General features: G+C 39.2%; 1 protein-coding gene across 2 annotated transcripts in view; it reads right to left on the bottom strand.

The window, feature by feature from the left end:
• PPM1L (protein phosphatase, Mg2+/Mn2+ dependent 1L) overlaps positions 1-16,268 on the bottom strand; it is a 244,071-nt gene extending 227,803 nt beyond the window's left edge. The window contains exon 1 of one of the 2 annotated variants that reach the window (XM_045851343.1): positions 15,861-16,268. In XM_045851343.1, coding sequence (XP_045707299.1) covers positions 15,861-16,259 — 399 coding nt within the window. In that variant the 5' untranslated portion in view covers positions 16,260-16,268. Of the gene's footprint in view, positions 1-15,484; positions 15,602-15,860 lie in introns of those variants that run through there. The other variant, XM_045851345.1, reaches the window with a different exon arrangement.
• Positions 16,269-26,827: the final 10,559 nt, after the last annotated feature.

The raw sequence follows: 26,827 nt of genomic DNA, 5'->3' as shown, positions 1-26,827 counted from the left end.
AAGATGCTCAACATCATCAGTCATTAGGAAAACTAAATCAGTCATTAGCAAACTAAAACCACATTGAGAAAACACTTCTAGGATGGCTAAAATGCAAAAATACCAGCAAGGACATAAAGCAACTGGAACTCTCATATACCTATGACAAAAATGTAAAATAGCATAACCAATTTGGAAAATAATTCAGTAGTTTAAAAAAAAAGAACCAACATACACTACCATAATCTCCAGCCAATCTATTTCTAGGTATTCTCCCAGGAGAAATGAAAGCATATGGCCATACAAAGACTTGTACACGAATGTTCACAGACAAAAAGTGGAAGAAACTCAAATGTCCAACAACATGGAAATGGATGTTCAAATGTTGGTATAGCCATACAATAAAATACTAAGAAATAGAAATGAACAAACTACTGATGGATGCAGCAACATAGAATTTCAAAATGATTGTGCTGGAGTAGAGGGCATAATCATTTTGAAAAATAGGGAGGACATATAACTTTCCATTTCTATAAAATTTCATAAAATGAAAACTAAATCTATAGTGACAGAAAGCAGATTAATGGTTGCCTAGAGTTAGAGGGGGAAATTGAAGGACAGAAGAGAGGTAATACAAAGGGACATGAACTTTTGAGGGTGATGGATATGTTCATTATCTTGATGGTGGTGATGGTTTCACAGGTAAATGCAAATCTAATCAATTTATATATATTAAATGTGTAGTTTATTGTGTGCCAATAATATCTCGCACACCCACGTGTACGCACACCCACGTGTACGCACACCCACGTGTACGCACACCCACGTGTACGCACACCCACGTGTACGCACACCCACGTGTACGCACACCCACGTGTACGCGGGTAGCAAGGACATGCTCTTTTGAGTCGACAAACCCCCCTACCCCCCGTTAAGCCCCCGCACAACATATCATATGTCCTTGCCAAACCCCAAAAACAAGGGTGATACGAAGCACCTCATGAGCCTAACCTAACAACAGGTAACACTACCCGCTTAAACAAATACCCTCCCGACTCTTATTAATTGAATGGTTCTTTTTGAAAAGAACCATTGGGGCAATTGGCAAAATTTGAATAGGAACTGCATATCAAAAAATGCATCGATGTCAAAATTTTTTCAGAGAGGAAAGTGGAAGTCCTAATATCCATAACATAAGGTCAGCATGAAGGCATCACTCTGGTAAAGTGAGAACATTATTTGGGTACTCTCACTATTATTCTTTTTTTGAGGGGAAAAAATTAGCTGTCCTTTCAAAGAATTCCCTCTTAAGTAATGTTTCCAAAGTAAATGTTTGCCTGGACACTTTCACGTCTAAAACTGTTTACAGTACATAATCCTTTGGGGAGAAACAATCTGCATCTCCGTGAGGCTCCGGGGGCCGCAGCGGGGCCTGTGGCTGCCGTAGGAAGGTGCACAGAGATGCACGGAGCTGCTCTGGACACCGTCTGGATCCCAGTTCTTTCACCTGGGTGATTCCTTCATCAGTAGCCACTCAGATCTCATAGACATTAAAAATAAAAGCTTCCTTTCCAAGAATTATTTGCTGCTCAGAGAGTCTCATTCTTAGACAAACCTAGGACCTGACATTTACCAAAACAGTTTAGGCCTGAAGGTACCATATCAGATGCTCAGGAGGGATGCCGCCAGCAAAGAAGGAAATGTCGGAGTCCCTGACTGGTCTCTCTTCTGAAATTGATGGAATAAAATCCTGCAGGGTCTCAAGCCATATAAGTAAGAAAGAAGTAGCCAGTGCCGACCATGTCTCTATATTTGTGAGGATAAATTATCAGGATGAGTGTCCATCTCTATATTCCCATCTGGTGTCAGAGATATGGCTGGCACTTAGATTAAAAATAAAGTATTCAATATGCCTTTATAATTATCTTTCCAAAATTGACTTTAAAAGTATTCGGGACATATTAATTTTACTCTTAACAACCAAAAAAGTGATCACAAAGGATATATGTACTATGCTGTCTTTAAAAGAAAAAAGTTCCTGCCACCACCTGAAAAACAAAATATTCTTCACTTTCTTGTTCTATTTTCTTACAGAGGTACAGTGAAATGGTATCATTCACAAATTTACACAAGCTCAGGATTCTCTTTTATATATTTAAAATACTGTAAAACTATATTTTATATTCTGTACTACACATTACTTTAGATATTATACATTTATAACTATATATTACATATCCTTAAGAATAAGATGTGCAAAATCACTGTTTTGTATGGACAGTTTAAAAGATCTTTCAAGGGAAATTTTGGCTCTACATGATTTTGTCTTTGTATACCAACGTAAGAGCTAACCCCACTCAGTATGAACCTCTTCCTTAAGCAGCTGCAGTTTCCTTACAAAACAGGTAGTTAAAATTAGAGCAAAGATTTTCTGCAAAGGTAATCCCAGATAAAAACAAGGACAGCCTTCACCAAAACCAGCTGAGGTACCAGAGGAAGATGGCAACAGACCTCCCACTCCTGGGGGACAAATTCCTATCTGTGTCTCACTAGGTCTGCCACATCCTGCAGAATCAGCATCCTGTACATTCAGAGAGTGTGCCTATTGTTTAGACCAATGCTTTCCTAGGACATTTCACTGGGATGGATGATGTTTTTTCTTTTTTAGAGACAGGGTCTCACTATGTTGCGCAGGCTGGAGTGCAGGGGGTATTCACAGGCATGATCCCACTAGTGATAAGCGCAGGAGTTTTGACCTGCTCCGTTCCAGCCTAGGCCTGTTCACCCATCCTTGAGCAACCTGATGTCCACTGCCCGCCCCAACCATAGTGATCCTGAATTTCCCGCAGACACCGGATCGGCATAGCACACTACAGCCCAGAACTCCTGGGCTCAAGCGGCCCTTCTGCCTCAGCCTCCTCAGCAGTTGGGACTACAGTCGTGGGCCACTGTACGGGGCCGATAATTATTTTCTCAAAGAAAAAAAAGACAGTGTTTGTTCTTCCCTTCATGTGATCAGTGCCCACAGGTTTTCAGTGTCACATCTACACCACGTTCTGATCCATTCTTGTGATCCTGCCCTCTCTATATTCCCATACTGTAGCCAGCCTTTCTTCTTTGGCTCTTGACCATTGGTTTTCATCTTTCATTGCATTAGTAAAGAAACTTTGGCTCCATTACCCATAAAGTAAAGACATTTCACATTTCCCTCATCGCAAAGTTTTAAATAATCTCAAACACAGGAACATGACAACGCCCACTGTCACGACTCTTATAAACCAGGGTTCTGTTCCAGTTCATGTATGAGGCAAAAATCAAAAATGAAACGTGTAACTATTTACAAAGTAGAAAACACGATTACATTATTTGTAGACAATATGATTGTATATCTTTAGACTAAAAAAAAAAAGAGGAACAATGAATCACCAGAAAAGGTAGTAAAATACTAAATGGGAAGTTTGGTCAGTAACCACTTGTAAGGACTGGCAATCATCAGTCAGGAAAACATAATAAAAAGATGCCCTCATTGTAATCAATTTATAGCAGCAGCAGAAAGATGAGTACTTCAGCCTCATACACAGAATTTACTCCAAGTGCATCCACCTGTCCTACAGAAAAATCTGAAGACTTTACTACCCTCTCTGCTTTCTGTAACCCAATGCCAGGCTGTCCCCCTCCAAAATGTACACAAAAATTCTGAACCTCCCAGGAATCTCTTCTCTTTGGCCTACGGCAGGGTGTCCAAGCTTTTGGTGTCTCTGTGCCACACTGGAAGAAGAAGAGCTATACTGGGCCACATATTAAATGCACTGTAACAGATAATCACAAAAAATATCTCATAATGTTTTAAGTAAATTTATGATTTTGTGTTGGGCCACATTTATAGCCATCCTGGGCTGCATGTGGCAGCCAACAAATTCATTGTTTAAAACAGGAAGAGAGTAAAACACAAAGGCATAGCCAACGAAAGAACTACTGTTATACTTTTACAGTAATCGTAGCATTAACCATGCTGAACACACAGTTACATATTAGAGGAAAAAACCCACCTTGCTGTTTTCCAAGCGCTCAGGCCCCTTCTTGTTGCTAGTTTACACGGAACAGAGAGAAACCCTGAGTTACAAAACTACCTAATAGTTTCTCAAGACTTGCTGGGGCCCTAAAATACCAAATTTACATCTCATCTCCCTGGCAAAGTCTTCCCTAAGCCAATCCAAAAACAAGATATTTACCCCTTTTTAATAGTCTCCTAAAGCTCATTTTCCCCCAATGTCAGTGTTTATACTTCTATAGCAACATTATCTAATGAGTTCGCTAATGTACAAACAAGAAGTATTCCAGGCCACCGTCTCTGAACCCCATCCCACCTTCTTCCTAGCTAACAAAACTCCTGTTGTGTTCACCTTCCTAGGCTGGCATGACCTCCAGAGGAGGCTGGGCTCCTCATAAAACGTGAGGCAACTATGTTGGGTCAGAGTTCATCAGGATGATAGTATTCCCATGGCCAAGTCATTGGTTTAGGCATGGACACATTTCTGGCCTACGAGATATGAGTTAGTTTCTAAGAAGGTTTTCTCAGGCTGTAAGAATACAGTTGCTTTCTCATATCTCTGGATGTAGTTATGTAAAGACTTGAAATCATTAAGCTGCTAAATTCACCAGACTTGGAAACAGCTACTTGCAGGCTTTATTTTTTATGTTAGATAATAAGTGTAATCAGTGTTTAAGCTGCTTCCACTTGAGTTTTCTGTTACTTCCAAAAACTTCCAATTAATACACCATCTAGGTATCTAACTAGAATTTATTCCACCTATCTGTAAAACTGGAAGAGATTTCCTTTATTACCTAACTAGCTCTATTCTGTCTTTGGTAGAAATTACCTTATATCATTTTTTTTGAGATGAGGGCTTCTCTCATAAATTGATATACTGATTTTATATGGGGGAGGGGGAGGGAGGAAACTTTTGATTACTGGAATCTTACTGATTTACAAATGGCAACAAGCTAATCCTAATATATGTCTGTTGAGGCCAAATTAAGAGGAATAAGCTTAAACCAAAGGTATCTAGTTGTCATATAAAGATGAATTTCCTGAAAGAAAGGATTACAGGAAAAATATTCTCCAGGGATAATGTAGAATCTCCTTGATGATAGTCTTTAAAAATAGATGATTCGTGTAGCTGTGAAGCCTTAGGTACTATATTTGGATTATATGACAATTGAAGATTCCTGTCAGGCCTATCTAAAGAGAAAATCTATCTTTCTTCTAAACAGAAATTTAGAAAAATATCTAAATGTTAAAATAAAAGATAAGTAAAAACTTCTTAATCCCAAACTCTAGGACAGACATATTTAGCATATACTTGTAAAAATCAGTCATTATAGCAACTTCATCTCATTATTCTTGGGAGGAAAAAGACAAACAGTATGACCAAAATTCTATGTCTTAATTTCCATAGAATCTCAACAGTGTCAGTACAAACTTCTTTGGCCAGAAAATGTCCAGTGACTAACTGAAAGCTAATTTATTTAATTAAAAAGAGAAATGAAAGTACATACTAGATTTTTTTAAATGGCATATACTTATCAGAATAGAATGGTTTCTTCCCTATGGCAATTCTATAACTGAAATGATATAATTTTTAAGGGAAGTTTTTTAGATTTTGTTTATTTTATTTTTAGACAGAGAGGAAGGGAGGGAGAGAGAGGTAGAGAAACATCAGTGGGGGGGATTACCTCTCATGTGCCCCGCACTGGGGACCTGGTCCACAACCCAGGCATGTGCTCTAGACTGGAAATTGAACAGGTGATCCTTTGGTTCACAGGCCAGTGCTCAATCCACTGAGCCACACCTGCCAGGGGCTAAAAGAATAATTTTTAAAGTGGTTTTACATTAAAAACTCTACTGTCCAAGAGCAGTGCTGAATATGGACTGCCTTATTAAAGACAAAATTTGAAATATTTAAGATTTATTACTATAGGGAATTAAATCCCCACTCACATTTATGATGACCAAAAGCTGGAATATTACTGTGGAAAAGCAAATGCAAATAGTGTTCACTTCTCCAGGGAAGTCATAAGGTTTTCTGACATGATGTGCAATGGATAACTGGTCTTTGGTTTAGCAACTAAGACATAGATTATCTGTCAGCTGCTCACACAGGAGCAGAACAAGGAGCATAACAGTGATGGATGGTACGATAAAGAATGTGAGTCTCAAAAAGAAAGCTGAAGGCTATGGAATGGTTTGCTTTTGTACCAATTAGAGAAAGGTGCCCTTTCCCAGTGATTATAGACCCAGTGATGCCTAGCTTGGGCAGCAGACAGTTCTTCTCTACACATTAGAAAACGGTGTCTCACTATCCGGCTCTCATTGTACAATGTACCTTTCACACAACTATAGGCAGTGGCCTCAGACTTACCTTCAAAAAACCCACGCCCTGTCATGGACAGAAACTCCTTTGTCTTCAAGGTATGGAGAAAATAAGTCTCATCCTTAACAGACTCAATTACCAAAGCTCTCCCTCACTCTAGGAAAGTTGAAGGCAGCCAAGGTTCCATTATATTGGAGTCTATTCTTATCAAATAGTGAAAGGGAAAATCTCCAGAGAGATCTCATAATCAAATTTATAGATTTGTTTTTCAGATGTAAAATATTATACCTTCATTCTTTACGCAGTTTTACACAGCACAGATTTCAACTTTATTGAAAGGATATCAATTTATCAGTCTGCATGATTTTTCTCTACATGAAAATTTACTTAAAATGCTTTGTACTTTTCAAGGGAGGACCTATAACTCTAAAAGAAAGCTATAACAGTTACCATAGTGCTATTAAGTATTTCTAAATGATGGCTTTCTTTGATTATTTAAACTTTGCTTTTGAATATTTATATTAAAAACAGATTATAACTAACCATCACCAAAGCTCGGGCTTGACTTAAGATTGGCTAAGAGAATAATCTATTAAGTAGCCTCTGGAATGGAAACACAAGACTAACATCTGCTCAAACTAAACATACCAATTCTGGTATTATAAACAAGTGAAAAATAATATTTTGCTGTTGAAAATTAATAATCACTTTTAGTATTAAGACATCATTTGGTCTTCTAAAACCAAAACAAAACAGTGCTTCATTATAAAGAGAAATTATGCAAACATGTACTCACCCCTATAAACTTTTCCTAAAGTCAAGCCTTTGTTACTATGAAGTAAAATACAACACAAATTATTATAGTTTATTGCAAATGGCTATGTTAATGCCACTGTAACTTCTACGCAAGCCTTTCATGAGCCAAAATGTTGAAGATGCTCTTAGTGGAATGGAGATTCTGTCAGGAAAGAAGTGGTTGAATGTGAGTCACCACCTGCTTTGACTTCTGACCCTATTTTTTTCTAACTGCAGGACTCTCTTAGGTAATTATAAGATCTACCTTCCAAGGTTTCCAGCACAGAGTTTTTAAGAACACCCACATGTCACAGGGACACAATCATCAGAGTCGAACAAGAAACTCCAAGTGCTACTGAGCAACACAAGAAGACCAGGCTGTATTCATACCTACCAATGCTATGTGCATGTTATTGCCCAAATTATGAGATGTGTAAAGTTTCAACCAGAAACTCTTATAACAGACTTTGCAGAGAGATAGCTCTAAGTCTGATCTCAGTTTCAAACCCTAGTTTCACCACTGATGAGCTGTTAGAGACCTTGGGTAAACTACTAACTTCTCAGTGCCTTAATTTCTGCATATATACAACAGGGATAATTTAAAGAACCACATCAAAAACTGTTACATTAACTAAAATTCAATAATATATATGAAGTAGTTTAAATACTGCCTGGCATATTGTACCTATTCAGTAAATGTCAGCCATCATCATCATCATTATTATTATTACCAATAATAGTGGTTTACTTCTCCTCTGATCAAGAAATCCCACTTCTGGAAATCACAAAAGTAGAAGCACAAAAATACTTATTACATTGCTTCTCAGCCTTTTGACTAAGATCAAGTATAAAAATACTTAATACATTATTTACAATAGTGAAAAGTTAGAAGAACCTAAATGTATACCAATCAGGAAGCATTTAGCAACTTATAAAATATCCATTCAGTAACATATTATTCTATCACTAAAAATACATTAGAAATATAATAAAGAATTATGAAGCAAAATGACATTGTGTTTATAGAATTGTACAGAGTGAAAAAGGCCAAGATTTAAAATTACATGTACATCATTATAACAATGTAAAATTATATTTAAAATGCATATAAAAAAAGGTGAGCAAGTAACCAAAATCATAACAGAAGATATGACAGGATAATGAGATTTAGAACAATTTTTATTTTTTTATCTATCATATTACTTTTATAATTTTAAATTTTATTTTAAAGTATTTTCAACTTGCTCCAGATTTATTTTATTATTCACTAACTAGAATTATTAAAATAGTAATAAAAGTTAAACTACAAAAATATATTACTTAAGTAGATAAACATCAAAATAGAAATTCAGAATAAAATGCTTCAAATATTAACACTCAATATAAAAATATTACTGTTTTAAAAAACTGAGTCCCTAATTAATTATGCACCTATATTTAAATTGGATAGAGCCTAGGGACCACTTAGATCTGAGACTGAATGACATACATATATTTTACTTTAAAATAAGTGTCAGGGAAATGAAATCATTTAAGAGAAATGAAGGTGTACTGATTTTTAGCCTTGGAAAAGCTATATATTGTAACAATACCTAAACTTTCCTGGTGACAAAGTAATATAGTAATAAATGTCTTTCCTTTGGATAGTCAGGTAATGTATACAATGTATATCTTTATTGCTTTAAAATGTGTCAGTTTAGATAAGGTATAACAGACATAGTGTTTCACAAATTGAGGAATCAAATGGTCAAGGAACATTTTATGAATCCTGGAAAATGTCTAAATAAAAGGGAGAAAGGAAACAAACTTATACCCAAACTCACTATTGTCCAAAGTTCCTCTTCCATCCAACTGCCCTCATTCATTTTGATGGTGCCACCGTGACAGCAGTCTCACCACTTAAGAGGTGTCTCACTCATCCTTCCCCTTGCTTTCAGAATGGCCCACACCCCTGAGTTGTATCTTTCCTGGTTTGGCCCAGGCTTCCCAATATACCTCTCCCCCTTTCTCTCTTGGTCATGCACATCAATCCTCTATACAGGTTAGAAGAACAGGATTACTGAATCATGGGTCTTATGCCATTCCTCTGCTCAAAAGTATCCAATGGTTCTCCAGTATCTACAGCACAAGCTCAGGCCCCTCAGCACAGTTCTCAATATCTGTGCTGACAGCAGTTCCAGCAGCATCTTCCAGTCCTCACCTATGTGCACTGTCAACTCCAGGCCAAGGGTCCTCAGCTGGGCCCAGCACTCTGGTATAGCTTATCATTGTAACTATGTCAAAGTTTGTGACCAATAATGGCTCAAGTACCAAAACTTTTAAATTATTTACTGTTTAAACTAAGCTAAAAAAGAATTCAAGTTTATTCCTACAACATGTTCTCATTTACCTGCATTAGAAATGGGGTGAAGTTTCTGCAAGAGCACTGGGAACTGCCTGTAACTCTGGGTTCCCCGTGGAGACGTGTTACACGTGAAATCTTATCTGTCATGTGAGTTGTGGTGGAAAGCTGTTCCAAACCAGGGCTCCTCAAGCAGTGGCATCACTAGAGGTACCTCCCACCTGTGCAGGGAGCAAGGAGCCTGCCTTGCTTCAAATTATGGCCAACAACTGGGTTTTAAAAGCCATCTTTCAGCTCATAAAGCAGAAGGATGGTGATGGTGGCAAGAGGAGGGTGACAGAGGGACTCGAGGGAACCACAGTCTAGGAGAAGAATCTTTCCAGAGTCAATCTATTCCATCAAGATGGAGACAGCTTCTAGTAAGCTGGAGGCCAAGAATTTCATTGTATGGATTTTCCACTACCGTGCTGATATGAAGTTTCTTTTTTAAATTATATACTTACCTTAAAAAATAGTCTATCTAGAAAATAATATTAAGTATATAAAATCACAGAGATTACTCATAAAATCTGGAAAAACATAATGAATGGACTTCTGAAATGACAGTTGGGTAGAGCCTGCTCAAAACCAATGGTGCTGCCTGCCTTTCTCCCAACTGTACCTGCATTTTACTCCCTCTGTACTATTTTCACGCTTTTCTTCCACCTGTAATGTCATCTTTTCATCCTCCCTCTACCCAATCTCTGTCTGCTGAAATGTTAGGACATAATCAAATGTCAGTTCCCCTCAAAACTATCCAAGGCTCCCCAAGCCCCCTGAGTCAGGCCATTGTCCTCTTGTGAGTGGTCCAACTGAGTCTGGTAGCTTTGCTGTTTTTAAAAAGCTCATCTCTCCAACTAGATGGAATGCTCCTGGAGAGCAGAAAATGCACTGATTCATCTTTGGGTATCACAGAGAACACAACATTGTTTCCCACCTGTAGCAGAGTACACAGAAAATGTTGGCTTCATTGAACCGAATTCCTAAACAATCTGTTCAGAAGATGCACCAGGGTCAGCAGCCAGAACCCTACAATCACCTACAAAGGAAGTTCTTAAGCACTGGACAGGGTGAATTATTAAGGGAGAGGCATCCCCCACCCTTTTGTCAGAAGTGTTATTTTAAACCAAAATAATGTGAATTTTCTCTTAAACCATAAAGCATTTGTCCATACTAAATCCACAGGACTCTTGTACATCAGTAATATGGGAGCCCAACATTTACTAGCAACAGCTGTGATGTCGGTAAAGCAGATCATTCATCGTGCCATTCATAATTTATGTATTCAGAACCATATCTTATTTCAGAAAGGATCCAGTGAAACTTATACAAATACATATACCAGAGCAAGATAAAATGGCATATGTAAGATGAGAAAGACAGAAATGGGACAAAGGAAAACTGAATGTAAGAAAGATAAGCTATCCTGGGAGTAAAATTCGGGTCCCTAATTAATGTTCTCTGTAAAATTCTGCACATTTGCTAGTGGTAGGCCAGAGTTTTGGTTCTAACACTTCTAGCAGCCAACATTTGTTGGCTAAACACAAAATGATCCAATCAGTTACATGATTCAGCATCCTTAAGATACAAACAAAAAGCTATTAGAGAACCATCTCTCCCTTGGTTCTCATAAAGAGAATGTATAACCGAACAAGAAAGTCCTGAACAATATCCTTGCATTTGATTTGTCAGAGAGCTTTGGAAGACCATCCCTCATGACAACCTTGACAGGCAAATGAGAGCACACAAGTCAATGCATGCAAATGGCAGAGAGGAAGGTGCCCATGCCAAGGGGTCCCAGCACACAGCTCCCTGCAGGTCTAAGTTTATCAGAAACAGATTTTATTCTATCTCAATGAACCTAAAATCCAGAGGCATCCACTTATCTTTGAAATTATAAACAAAATTTGATGCACATGACCCTTTTTCCGGAGGATACATCTGTAGTTTCACCACATCCTCAAAGAGAAGCATGACTCAAGAAACGTTAAGAACCACTGATCTAAAGAACTAGACTATACAGATCCTTCAGGCAACCCTTCGTAAGCAGTTTCTCTTCTGAGCTTCTGAGAAGTGCTGTGCCTCTAGACTGAAGGCATCTGAAGTACAGCTTCTCTCTGATGCGAAGTATGGAACTCTAAGCTTAACCACTGGCCACATTGTTTCTCAGCTGTGTAATGCAATAATACATGAGCTTTTATAGAGTAACGCCTGTAAACATATGGAATACATAACAGTCTGCTCTTTTAGATAGGTTGCAGCCATGAACAGTAACAATGTTGCTTCAAAGAATTGGTGATACTTCTTTAAATAATATACAACGTAAAAACAAAACAAAAACCCACCTTTGCCTGTGGATAAAAAATACAGGTAAGCATAAAAATTTTTCATAGATAAATATATGTTTTAATTTTTAAAATTTAAATGTTCCACATCAGTTGATACAATCCAAGCTTTTCTTTTGGCCTCTTTGTTGTTTTAATCTTTTGTTATACAGCAAAACAAGCACTGCCATAGCTTTATACACGCACACACGCACGCACGCACGCACAGAGTTAACCATCTACCCACAGTACTGGGGTTAGAATGTCTCAAGATCCCAAGGGCATCAGATGAGAAAGCTGGCCTTCAGGCCATCAAGAGAAGGCTTTTTAAGCTCTCATCCATCTAGAAGTCAATGCCATCCAGAGTCTGGTCTTTGAAATAACAAGGCCAGAGATGTCTTTGTCAAAAACGCAGTTAAACAGACTCAAGAGAACTAACTCATGTGAACCCAACTCATAAGAGGTTGAAGTACAAATCAGAACGCCAATTTATTCATTAATCATAGTGAATATTCTTTTTCACGAATGAGAAAATTTGCACCTGAAGCCCGGGTGCTGCTTTCCCAATGCTAAGATATCTGGAATCCTGATTAAATAGTCAGTTCACCAGAAGTTAGAATATAGGGAGACAGAGTTTGGGGGCTAGCTAATGAATTATATATATCCAACATATACCTTTCTAGTGATCGACATTATGGCTTTCACATGTATAGCCTCTTCTCACTTGGAATGTTGTTGCCCTAATACTGCAGACTTACTGGTGTCTAAGCTTCCTTCTTCCATATCCTTCTCTCCATTGGTGTTCCTCTAGATAGGGTATAATGCAATTGATAAGGGTACAGCTTATGTGCACTATCATTCTTTTTCAGATTAAAAACTCCCAGATAAAGTTGCTGAAACAACTTGTCCACGGTCACAGCTAATATAAGGCTGAGCAGAGATTCAAAGCTAGATGTCAAGCCAAAGCCTGGGCTTTTAACCTTGCAGTAAATGATGCCTTATATCTTACCTGGACCTCCCACCTCCAAGCCTGATTTAAATGCCCCTCCTCGGTGTTTCCATATCACCCTAAGCATAGCATGACTGTAGTTTTTGGCATACAGGTCTATCTCTGGCACTACACTGAAACGTTCTGAGGATGAAAGTCAGGTTTCATTCACCTACTTAGTATCCCAAGTGTGCTATCTGCCTTTCTGGGTAAATATACAAACTAATTTGTGCGGTGGTTCAATATAAAAATCACCAAACTGAATGCCTTAAACTAGCCATGTGGCCTTAGGAAGATCACAACTTCTCCAGCCATCTACAAATATCTCATCTAAAAATGGAATGAAATGGACACACAAGTTGGCTTAGGTCCCTTCTGAATCTAAAAAGTACTACCATTGGAGATGGGCCCTGGTTTTCTTTATAGACTATCTTATTAGTTCAAATTATTAGAAGTAAAATTAAACTCCCCAGTTGTCTTCTGTAGCACCCCACAGACAGGAAACACACAAATAATAGAGTTCAGAAAAAACTACCTCTTTTCTGCAAGAAGATAACTATTGTCTATTCCAAAATCAAACAGTGGCACCCCCCTCTGGCGAATGTTAAAGGAGCTAAACAACACAAAAGACAACATTTACATGATGGGATTTTCTTTGAATGAAAGAAAATGCAAAAGAGAAATTATCTATTATTTAAATTATAAATAGCTCCTTTTTATAACTCCTTATTTTGCCCCAAAACAATGCCAAAATGATGAACTGGCCACATACAGTGGGAGATTACAGATAAAACAATCTTTTTAAGAGGGTTGATAATATTATTTTACAAACAGCAGGCTTTTTAATGTAAGGCACAATAGAAAGCATTTCATAGTTTTGCTAACAATAACCATCTCTATTATTTCAAAATTTAATGAAAAGCCCTGTGCATGTAAAATACTGCTGGCTAAATAAAAGCATTTATCAAGACACACACAGAGGGAAGACAAAGTAAAGAGACACAGGGAGAAGACTGTCATCTACAAGCCAAAATTAAAATTAAAAAATAATTAAATAATTAAAAGCATTTGTCCAATCATTTTTCTGGATGGTACATTTACTAGAAGACAGTACTGGAAATTTTTCAACCTAAAATCTGTTTGGGTCTGCAAGTTTCAGGTTTTAAAATATCAACTTAAATGCAAATTTACACATGCAGAATAAAACATGACAATACAGCACACCAGACAAGCATAAGCCAAACTTTCACAACATTAACATCACATCCAGACCTCTAAGTCAAAAACAAAGCTGTGCTTTCTAAGATCAGGAGCAGAATATCATCTGCCAACAACTTTAACATTAAAATTTATAATAAATATAAGCTTTATAAATGAGTTATAAAGTGTAGAACATAAAATGAAGATACGAGCACTCTGATTCATAGCAAGAAAACAAATCAGTCATTTTACTGGCAACGATGTCATTCAGGTACGTTTTTACCCAAGTACATAGCATCTCTTCCCTCAATTAACTTCACATCTTTCACCTACCCTGTGACCAAGGGAAAAGGAACCCACACTACAGAGGAAGTTACAAATTTACAACCAGTGAGAAACCTTCACTTTGAAAGGCAGAACATAGAAAGGGTTAGAGTGAATGGGAAACAGCAAAAACTGATTTCAGTTCTACCAAATAGATTTTCCAACTAAGTTTGTCATTCCTGGCAAAGTTGGTTCTACAGGGCAGGTAGATACAGTATCTTGAAAAGATCAGCAGAGGAGTAGGTGAAGCGGCTTTGTATCAAAGAAAGAAGGCAAATAACTATTTGAAAGCTTTCTCAATATTCACCCAAAACAAATGCCAAAAAACAAGCAAAAATGAAAAAGAATGACAACCCCTACAGCCCACGCAGAGACCAGAAGGGCCAAGAAGAGAGTTGGGGGAAAGTTGGATGGGAGCATGGATTGTGAGGACAGGGGGAATGATGGAGGGATGGCGGAGGAGGCAGGGAAGATGTAAGACATTATGCTGCCAAAAAAAAAAAAGTATGCAACAATGCAATTCTGTTATAAACTGCCAAATTGAGAAAGATGGGGTAGCTGGCCCGATGCTCTTTGGAGCCACATTTGCCACTCACTTCTCCTGGGCCGATGCCCAAGGACCAAAGCCAATCCTCCCCGGACCTCCAGGAAATCTGAGCCCCAGCGCGCAATCAGGGTGCCGCAGAAATGAGGGAGATGGACCTCAACTGGCCCTCTAACCTCATCACGTGAACCCCAAAAGACAGATTTTAGAAGCCGGGAAACCTCTGCACCCCACTCCGGCCAGGGCGCAGGGGGAGATCTGGGAATCACAGCCTCTGCGGGCATCGCCACCTCTGCAAAGGCCAGAGGCATCTCAGGTCCCGCGAGGCGATCCTGCTAAATGCAGGCGGCCAGAGAGGCGCTGCTGTCAACTGGCCCGATTGAGCTTGTAAAGTTAATGGAGTTGGCAAGAAGCGCGGGGCTGGTCCCCCAGATTCCTCCTTAGGGCGAAGGCGATGGGAAGGAGTCACAGCTTCCTTCATCCTCACTGTGCTCTCTCTCACTAACTCGGTTCTGCATTTTGTATCTCTTTTCCCTAATGAGAATCAAAGATATTTTTTGCCTTCTTTGTGCCTACCTCGGTCTCAAACCCTAGAACAGGAGCGCTGAGGTCCCGGGCCAAAGTTCAGTGTAGAAACCATTAACTCTCCCCGCAAAAGTAGCACAGTCATTTGCTGGGTTCAGGCCTTGAGAAACATCGTAAATGATGAAGCACGAAATAAGCTGTGGATGATCCTCCCTTCCCCAAAACGGACCCTCAGTCCCAAGAAGTCTGGATCCAGCAGTGTTTTTAGCGGGGCGGGCAACTTGGAACTAGTGCGTTTGCCCAGCCCCGCACCAGGTCAACACCACGCCCCTCGCACTCAAGTCCTACCACCTCCACCCCCCCACCCCGCCCCCGACACAAACGTCCTGTCGGCACACAAAGACGCACACACACACACAACTCCTACCTCGCCTCCGTGTCCGTCGAAGATACCGAAGATGGACGGGTGCGTCTTGTTGGCTAGGTCCGTAAGAACTTCGAATCGGTCCTCCATGTGGTCTCTGCGGCCCTGGATGGAATACACGGCCACGTTGTGGCTCTTGAACTCCCAGGTCTTGGAAAACTCGGCCTCCAGGACGTCGAGGCCCCCGAGCCGATCATTCTGCATGATCTCGGCGACCTTGCCCTTCACCATCTTCACAGCGTCCCGGCTAGACTTGACGATGGTCTTCACCTCGTCGGTGTGGAAGAAGTAACTCCACAGCGCCAAGCTGATACACAACAGGAAGAGCGTCTCGGGTCTCAGCAAGAAGTAGCGCATGATGCGACCCAGCAGAGACAGCAAAGTCATTGTATCCTCTATCATTTATTATCGCTAGAGCCCCAACCACCAGCAGCTACGCGCGCCCCGAAGGCTTCTCGGGTCCCGGAGCACTGCGGGGACAGTCCGCGGGAAGGGAGGCGGAGCAGCAGCTGAGGGTGGGGGAAGGAGGATCGCTGAGCGGGCGGGAGACGGTTGAGCACGCTGCTCCGATCCGGCACGACGAACAGAGGCAGTTTTCCTTTTGTCTCCCGGCCTCCGCGACCCCGAGGCCCGCGCCCTGCACACCGGTGCCTGTGCCCGCCACCCGCGCCGCCTCCCCTCCCTCGCGCCCCTTTGTGAGGCGGCGGCGGCCGAGACCGCGGCGGTGGCAGCAGCAGCCGCTGGTGACCGGGCTGGGCGAGAGGAATCAAGTTAAAGTTGTGCCGGGCAGGTCTGCCACGGTGGGCAGGAGAGTTCGGGGACGCTGGAGCCCGCGCGGCCCCTTCGTGGGTGCCCCCTCTCTGCTCCGGGGTGCGATCGCCAGGTGAGGAGGCGCGGGGCTCGAGAGCTCCGCGGGATGCAGGTCCCCGCGGTCGCCGCCGCAGCAGGGGAGCGTAGAGCCGGCTGAGTGCTCCGATTCCTTCAGACACCCCGGGGGGGGGCCCAAGAGAATAAAGTTTTGCGGGAGCCTGAACAGAGGCGGAGGTACTCTGAGCCCAGCGACGCAGCTGGAATGGCTCTGAGCCGCAGGCAGCCGGCCCGGCTCTGCCTGTCTCTCCCCAAGCACCTCCCTGCTCCGCTCGGCTCCGCTCGGCTCCGCTCGCGCGCTCACTCTAAGCCACCCAGCTCAATCTCGCCCCGCCCCGCACGCGCTCGCCCCGCCCCGGGACTCGGGGCTGCTTGGTGCCGGCCAAGCTGTCAAAGGCTGGGGACACTCAGTGGCGGCTGGCGGGCTTGCAACCCAGGGCGGTCCAGGCGAACGGAGGGGGAAGAAAAGGGGCGCGTCCGTTGCCTAGCTAGAGTGGGTGGCTGTTCCTCCCTCCAGTGCGGGGTCCCAGAACAATGTAATACTGATCCTGGTTGAGTGAACGTTGGTTTCCCGGGAGCCACTGCTGCAGGCTGGAAAGCAGAGAGCCGCACGTGAGCGTCCCCCCTCCGGCAGACGGCACAATAGTGCGGTCCTCACCTCGCCCGGCATAAGGCAAGCGAGAAGGGACCCACTTCTCCCGGCTCGCAAAGCGGGGCTGAGAGTGTCGGACCTTTGGTGGTGTGTGACTGAGGCCTGCCCGTATCCCCCGAGAAACGGAGAGGATCCCGCAGCCTTCTCCACACGAGAAAAGACCCTCCCGAGAACGCAGGAGGTGAAGACTCGGAGTCTGGCTAGGAAATGCGTCCCGACGATAATCGTGGGAGCAGCGAGAGTACGCTGGCCTCTCCCGGAGCCGCCGGCGTCCCGAGGCCGGGAGACTTAGCTGCCCAGGCCTTCCTAATCACAACCCTTCCACGGAGAGACACCTAGTAAAGTCCCGGGACGCCAATGGCCCTGCCACGGGGCGAGGGCTCTGACTCTGCTGTTCGGGTTTGAAGGTCCCTTTGAAGCTCTGAACTAGCGGCCTCCTACCACTTCCTCAGTCTTCGCAGAAGGTGAAGCGGGAGCGGGAGTCTCAATAAGCAGAAGTGAACGGCCGCAGAGAACGGAAGCCATCAGGATAACTTGTTGAAATATGGGCGAGTGTCAGTGGCCTCGAAGATGTTGGGGAAAGAAGAGAACAATGTGCAAATCAGCTTAGAATCCGAAAACAAGTGAGCTTTAAAGCTCACTCTAAAGATTCACTCTCATCACCCCTGTCCAGAAAGAAGAGTGCTGATTTGCGGCTTCCCGTCCACTAGACTGGCGAGTACAGGCTGCCCAAGCACGCCTGCCTTGGTGTGATTCCGACTACGTTTTAAAAACGTAGTTTTTCCTTTCAGTAAAGGAAATACACCAGAATGTTCGTGATAACTAACTACAGTAGTAAATTATATGTGGTTTTCATTTTCTGCTTTGGGCTTTTGTCTATTTTCTACAACCTTTTCAAAGTTTTTACAAAAGACATAGATTGCAATCATAATCAGAAAAAAAACACTGACATTTAAATGGCATATACAATATGATCTCAATTACATCAACATGCATAGAAAAACAGGAAGAAAATATGAAGAACTGTTAACAAAAGTATGCTACTTTTGACAACAAAGACAGGTCTGCTTTGCACTTTTCGGTATTTTGCACCTGATAAATAGAGAAACAGTTTAGAAGTAAATTAGGTCGTTCTTTCCAAAACTCATAAGCCATGACGTTCAAAAATTAGATATTGGGCTCAAAAGCCTTTAGGAATTATAAAGCAAACATAATGCATTAGTGTTATTATGAAGGTGAGTTTACAATATTTCTTACTATAATTTAGCAAATGGCTTTTGGGTGTATTGTCAGCCTCTCTGAATGTGAGTTTTTTTGTCTGTGGCAAAAACAACTTGCAGATAGCCTGATCGAGATTCCAGAACTATAAGTCCAACTAGGCCCTGGAACAGACGTGTAATGCCAAACCTAGAGACCAAGTCAGCCTGTCCACAATATTATTGTGTTGCTGATAGCAGCAGCTACTCATGAGAGGCATGATTTCCATTTCAAAAAAACCTATATAAAAAAGAGAAAAGAGCTTACTGGTCTCTGGAGATTAAATACCAAAAGGAGGGTTTGACTTGGTTAATAAATCTAGATATCCTAAGGATTCTGTGGAGACATTCTTTGATATTTACATCTAAGTAGTTCATTTGTATGAAAATCAATAGAATGATTTTCTAGCAGAACCTGCAGGCATTTTCTTATTTCCATTACGAAGTTCATGTAGTTTACATAGTAATTTTAATGACCTAAATAAGTTTTTGTATAGTTTACAGTGAATTTTAATATATTTGAGAAATAAAAAAGACCTTACCCTAATGACAAACTAACATTTGCATATTCCTTGATATTATAAAGGCTTTTCATGTATATAAAATTATTTCCATTCTCATGATAAGCCTATGAGGAGCATAAAGGAGCTATTGTCTGTTTATAAATATGAGGACATTAAGGCACAAAGATGTTAAATGAATATCACAATTCAGCAAATAAGTTGGGAACTCAAGCTCAGTTCTGACCACCAATTCAGTATTCTAACATCCATCCATTGATTGCTAGCTGATACTGAGATGATCATTTTTTATACTTCTCTAGTACTAACTTTTCAGTAGATTTCTGTTATAGAAATCTCAAAAAGGAATACAAGAGATTCTTATTCCACAATTCCGACTTTAGCCTTCAGGACAAGCACTATGTGTATTTATCTCACCCATTGAGAATATTTGTGATGCAGAAGACAAGTGCAAGTTAACTGTCCTTCATCTCTACATAAAAGCCTAAAAGATTTGTTGCTAAAGTAAAACAGTATCTGAATTTCACAAGGAAGAAAAGAGTACTGTAGAATGTACATTATGTAAATACTTTACCATTACAAGTGATGTAGTAATGAACATAGAGCTAATTGCAATCCTAGGTTTTCATGAGATACAATAATAGTTACCGGGTAATTAACCATTTTCAATTATGCAATTAACTCACACCAGCCTTGCAGTATATAAAGAACATAAAATATAGCATTTAGAAACCTCAGAAGAAACTTTCAGAATTGTAGCTTTTAGGTTTAAGAAATCTTTAAACAGTTTGATAACAAATCTATTTCCAAGTATAATGTTTTCCCATGATGTTGTCGTTTCTTTTTTGGTTTTTCCACTTTTTATAAAGTTGTAAAAATCAAATGTAAAGTGACTTATCAGCTGCAACTCTTGATGAATGTAATAAAAATCCCCTGAAATAAATTTTAATTAAGACTTTTACACATATAGAAATTCTCTGCACATTTTTTAATTTCCCAATTATCAGTTTAATTTATATTCTTAAATAATTCCTGCCATCTGCATATACATATGTACGGAGTATTGAGTGTGACTCTTTTACAAATATTCCATATATATCTATACACCTTGTATGTGTGTATCCTTTAAAACTATAGCATAAAAGACTGTATCAAAGTATTTTTAGGAAGCACGACAACCCTAAGTACTACACTCATGAACCCGCTACCCAACCTAAAAACTGGGCTGTGACCAATCTTTGTACCAGCCTAGGAATTCTTCTGCCATCCCACCTCCCTGCCTATACTGTATAGGTAGCTCTATCCTGAATTCTATGTTCTACCTTTCTCTTGCCTGAAAAAGTACTATCATCATGTGTGTACATCATTAGGTTTTTGGTTGTCAAAAAAGTTCATTTGTTGTTTTTTTTTTTCTGTAAGATGGCTGTAGTAGCACTTAGTTGTCTTTAACTTTATTTGAAACAATTTTGTTAGATTGTATTGTGATGGCTGTCATATCAGCATGCATTTTTTTAAAAAAAACATCAAAATTGGTGAATTTTTGTATATCATGTTAACATTGAAGACAGAAGAAAATACACAACATTTTCAGCATATTATGCTTTATTATTTCAAGAAAGGTAAACACCCAACTGGGATGTAAAAAAAAAGATTTGTGCAGTGTACGGAGACGACGATGTAACTGATCAAACATGAACATGTCAAAAGTGGTTTGGGAAGTTTCGTGCGGGAGATTTCTTGCTGGACAATGCTCCAAGGTCAAACAGACCAGTTGAAGTTAATAGCAATAAAATCAAGACATTAATTGAGAACAATCAATGTTACACCATGCAGAAGATAGCCAACATAATCAAAATATCCAAATCAATAAAGTTATTGGCAAAAATGAAAACTATGTCTTTTATTTTAGGGGAAAAAAACTAAATGGACTTTTTTGACCAACCCAATATTTTTTTGTTTTGCTTGGTTGTGAGCTTTATAAAAAGGATGTCTTATTGCACATAGTTCCCTGCTACTTGTTTTTTCACTCAATATTACAATAAGTGAAATATTTCTAGATCCTTCCATATTGTTACATATAATTCAATCCTTTTCACTGCTATATAATATTCCACTGTATCACCATTCCATATGTGTTTATCTTCCTTGTATGGACAGTTATGCCAATTTTTGCTATTATGATCAATGATTTAGTGAATTATTTTTGTTCTATCTCTTGGGGCATGTGCACAAAAATTTCTCTAGAGTATATATCTAGGAGTGAAATTACTATATATTTGGGAATAAAAATATTTAATGTTACAATTTAGGGCCAAATGGTTTTTGAAAATACATTGTTCCCATTTATACTCCCAAAGTGTGATCAAAGCACCTTAATGTAAGAGACCATTACTATAAATTTTATCTAAAAATTGATTTTCACTATGGGTCCTTTTGCTAAATGGTTAACCATGAGCATAACAATTAAACCATATTAAATCTTCAGTGCTTCTCATAAAATATTTTTAGAAGTAATTTTTTTTTAAATGTTACTTCTTTATTTTTAGAGAGAGGGGAAGGGAGGGAGAAAGACAGGGAGAGAAACATCAACATGGGTTTGCCCCTCCCACACCCCCTACTGAGAACCAGGTCCATAACCCAGGCATGTACCCTGACAGGGAAATGAATTGGCAACCCTTTGGTTTGCAGGCTGGCATTCAATCCTCTGAGCCACACCATCCAGGGCATTTTTAGATGTAAAATTTAATACTAAATCTTCTGTTTTAAACACAAATGAATCTTTTAGCAGTTAAGCTAAGAAAATTAATTCATTATTTTATATGATAGTATACCAATCTATTTTTAATTTTAGTATCCCAGGTGTTGTGGCAAATGGAGAACTAATGTGACAAATACCAGTCATGTAAGGGTATAATATGATTTCATTTTACTGGACTCCAAAACAACAAAATTCTTTCCTAACAATTCAAGTTTTTATATAAATTACAAAGATATATCAAGAATACTTCTTTTCTGAATAAAATTTTATACCATTGCACCAACTCTGTTTACATAAACCATATTTATCCTAAGAATCCTTCATCTAATTGCCCTAGGCTTCTCTCTGATAATCTTCAAACAAGCTTCCTAAATTATAATATTAATCTAAAGCACTACCTAAATTGCTTTATCATAATTAACACACATCAACATCCTAATTTATAATATGATGCATTGTGAGTAGCTGAATAACCATTTTGTAATGAATCTGATGCTGACAAGAAATAGCATGGGTGAAATAAAATTTTGTTTCCCTATAGGAAGTAATGATATTTTTTTCCTTAGAGCTATTCAAAAAGGAAAAAAAATGATAGCCTGGAAAACACAACTAATGTTTGGTAGTCTAGCAGAACAGTAAGAACAGAGTCCTTGAGAAGTTGGAGTTAGCCCACACTTGATATCCATTTGTATTACACCAAAGTAGACTAATGGTAACATTCCGTTCTCATACCCAAATTCTTCTGGTGACTTCTCTGAGTGCTCAGAATAATTTGGATTCCCTTCAGTTTTCCTGTGCTCCCCAAATTGTTTCTGTTGAAAACATTTGTTTTATGTTGGGGGAACTGGTAGAAAGACTAAATTAGAGAATCTGAGTAAACTGAAGATAAGATTATTCACCAAACCTTTCTGTGGGATACCTGGTAAGCCTAACATGAAATCAGTCATGCAGGATATAATTTGGGGATTGATTCCTATGTATGATGCTTTAGGCAAAGATTGTTATGTTAAGATAATGACATGATCTGAGAAAATATAGAGGTAAAGGCAGGACACATGCAGCATTTCCATGGCACTTGGACTTCCTCTTTCCCAGCTCTTAAACTGCCTCAGGACTCACCAACATTTATTCATTGCTCTCTGGGCCCAAGTTACCTATAATTTTGTACATTGTGGCCACAACCCTTAGTTTACTACCACATTGCAAACCCCCATGTCTATCATAGATATGGAGAACATTCTTTGGACCATGTGTGGCCCTGAAACTCCCAGAGGTTAACCAGATGGCCTAAATACTGAAGTTCAATATTATAATCTCTAAGGTTCCAAATGACCAACTTGTAACCAATTAAAAAATATGTATTTCATTGAATTCTAATTATCTAATGATCTTTCCTTCTTCCCAATTTTTTCTTGGCTATGAATCATCATTCTAGTTTTGGCCCTCCTATATCTAGCTGCCTGAAAACTTAGTTACCTTGTTTTTCTCCTTATTACACAACTCTTCTAATACTTTTAACTAGTGATGGTAAATGTTTAACCACTTGTTCTGGGGAATAGGTGGGGGAGTAACCCAGATCTGTAGTGTGTGCCAATTTCTATAGGATAAATACTCCCATCACGGCTGATTTCAAGGAGTTGATCATAGCACAATATAATATAAATAGTTTTACATAGTATTTCAATCATATAGTACTATACAGTATTTCAATCATAAAGACTCAGTGGACATAAATAACTTCAAATGCACAAATAATATTAAAACACAGTAAAATAATTAGCAAGTGATGAGTTTTGAATATTTATTACCTTGTTTTTAATGTAGTTTATTTAATTATAAGTTCATATGTGCCTGTGTTTAACAACAGGCTGGAAAGATTCTTTTTGCTAAAGGCCCTAGATATTGTCTATTGGGTCTCAATGGCCATCTCACCACCTTTTAAATATGCTCCAAACATGGGAAATGGAAGAATAATAACTACCTTTCCCAGAATTCTTTGCTGCTGGAATTTTGGATGTAATTTAGCTTCCCTGATGAGATGACTATTCTGTCCAATGGTCAATCTCTGGTAAATTGAATGTTTGGGAGACTGATTCCAGGTTTTCCTTCCTAGTCTCTAGCTTTGTGCAAGCGGGGCAGCTGCCTAATGACAGCCCCTTGACTTCTGCTACGTAGAGACTTACAATGCATCTGTAATTATCTAATTCCCTATATTAAATACCTTTCTGCTTCAACTACCTAGAGTGTTTTTTTTCTTCTTGCACTGAATTCTGAAATAACATGTATCCTTAGCTGTTGCTTATGTCCTTCATGTGACATCAAAAGGAAACATTAAAATAACTGCAAACACTGGTGCAGTTAGTCTGTTTGCCTAAATGTTTTCTCATTCTAAGTTTTCTCTAATAGTACTTTACATTTCATTAACCTCCTAAAATTATTTTGTGGCATTAAACAAATACTATTCATTATAGTTTTTCATTAGATCTACTGAAAAGAACTAAGGAAATGAATGTGCAGTTAAGTGGCAAGAAAGAGAATAATAGCTCCTTATTAATATTACTATTTTTTATACCATGGGAACTCTAATGGTGAAGAATTTCTAGTCATTTTCTGTTTGTCTTTCATTTATATCTCCTCTTAAGTCTATTGGAATGGAGCCACACTTCAGAAAAAGTGAAAACAATTTTTTTTCTTTTAAGACTACCTAAAAGAAGGAACTCTGAACTTTCCTTTGTGAGCCTATTATAGTGTTTAACAATTTCCCTTAGAAAATATTCCTTAGAACTAACCTAATCTCTGTTTCTGCATTTGCTTGTTTTTAGTGTGGCCATGAGAGTGGGGAGAGCGGGGAATTAGGTAGTGAGAAGCATATTACTCTGAGATAGGACCTAGTTTTCATTTGTTTCCTATTTATATTTGTTGTCTTATCCTCAGGACTTTATCCTTGTCTTCAGGTCTCTCTTTCAGTCATTTTTGTTTTGTTTTTCCAGTTCTATACAGCAACCCCTTAGCACATCTCCTTACCAGATTTTCCTAACCACAGAATAAATTTTGCTCCTGAAGCAAGTCTTCTGTTTAAAAAAAAAATTATGTCATTATCTTATGGACAAACACCTTTAGACATTTCTTCATATATTCCCTTGGTCTTCTGATCTCCCTTTCTTCCTCTTTCTTTACTTGATAATGCATTTGTTCAGTTATTATCATCTCTACAATCTAATGGTAGACACTATGAAGGCCCATTCTGTTTTAATGGCTCTCACAATGTTTATTTACAGAATAACAAGATCTCTGGAGCAATGCAATGTAAAGAAGTCTATGGATAGGCAATTAAATATTTTATTTCCTTGTACACCTTACAGAGTAATTTACTGATATGTTTTATTTTAACAACTGGAAACAACCAAAGCCAAAAGTTTGAGCTGAAGATAATTTATTGAACTATCTGAAATAATGCAAAAATGAATAACGTCATTTTTAAGTAGTTCGCCTCTGGGTGAAGATACACAGTAGAGGGTGGATGTGAGACTATAGAAATAGGAGCAAAGTGGAATTTCTTTTAGTAAAATGAACTCAGCTATTAGGAAAAAATGACACAATTTTGATTTTAAAGAAAAAAGTTTTAAAATATAGAAGTGAGAAATAAGGCATATTATAATAAGTGTTAAATTTTCTCAAGATTTGGTTGAATGACCTTTTCTCTAACTTCATCTTGTCACCCTATAAGTTTCCAACCATGATGAATACATCAGTTGCCATCTGTTAGGGACTGATTCACCAGACTCACATGTTGAAGCCTTAACAGTCAGGGTACTTGAGTTTGGAGACGGGGCCCCTAAGGAAGTTAGTAAGGTTAAACAAGGTCATAGGATGGTATCCAATAGGATTAGTGTCCTTAAAAGAAAGGACATCAGAGCAGGGACTCTCTCACATGGTCTCTCTCTCTCCCTACACACACACACACACACACACACACAGACACACACACACACCAAAAAGGTGGCCATCTGAATACTAGGAAGAGAATTCTCACCAGAAATTGAATCAGTCAGCCTCAATCTTGACCCTTGATCTTGGACATCTAGCCCCCAAAATTGTGAAAAACTAATTTTTGTTGTTTGAGCCACCTAGTCTATGATATTTTATTTTTTTTATTTTACATTATAGTTGGCATACAATATTAGTTTCAGGTGTACAACATAATAATTAGACATTTATATAACTTACAAAGTGACCACCCCAATAAGTGTAGTACCCATCTGATACCATACATAGCAAGCTATGACAGTTGGAGCAGACCATTATAGATTTTAGTACCATGAAGTGGGTATTGCTGTAACAAACATCTAAAAATATGAAAATGGCTTTGGAACTGGGTGATGGGTAGAGGCCAGAGAGTTTTGAGATGCATCCTAGAAAAGCCTAGATCTCCTTAAAGGGGCTGTTGGTAGAAATAAGAACATGAAAGGTATTCTTGGTGAGAGCTCAGAAAGGAAAGAGCCTCTATCATTTTAGAGAATACCCATATATATCATCATGAACAAGATGTTGATAGGAATATGAATGTTATGCATGAAAAAGGGACCACATGCTAAGCTTGATAAGCTCAGGGGAGGTCTGCACAGGTGGCCTTAAAAACCCCAAAACTAAAAATCTGAACATTCAAATTTCTAACTAAAAGAAGGTCATGGACAGTAGTCACATCCTAGGACTGCAGCTTCCTTGACAAAAGTCTATCTTTACCTTAAGTGAGCCTGTAGATTGTCTTTTTGTATCAAAGATAACACACCTTTGAAACATCCAAGTCATCTGCTCTTCCAGACCCCTCAGGGCACAACCACAGGCACCAGACAGAAACCACAGGACCCCTCATGGGTGTCTTGTTGCCCACATACCATTCTGTGTGCTGTAAGTAT

Source organism: Phyllostomus hastatus, unplaced genomic scaffold (genome assembly GCF_019186645.2).
Source record: "Phyllostomus hastatus isolate PE091 unplaced genomic scaffold, TTU_PhHast_1.1 phas_contig_86, whole genome shotgun sequence".
NCBI lineage: Eukaryota > Metazoa > Chordata > Mammalia > Chiroptera > Phyllostomidae > Phyllostomus > Phyllostomus hastatus.
This window is presented reverse-complemented; position numbering and strand designations above follow the sequence as displayed.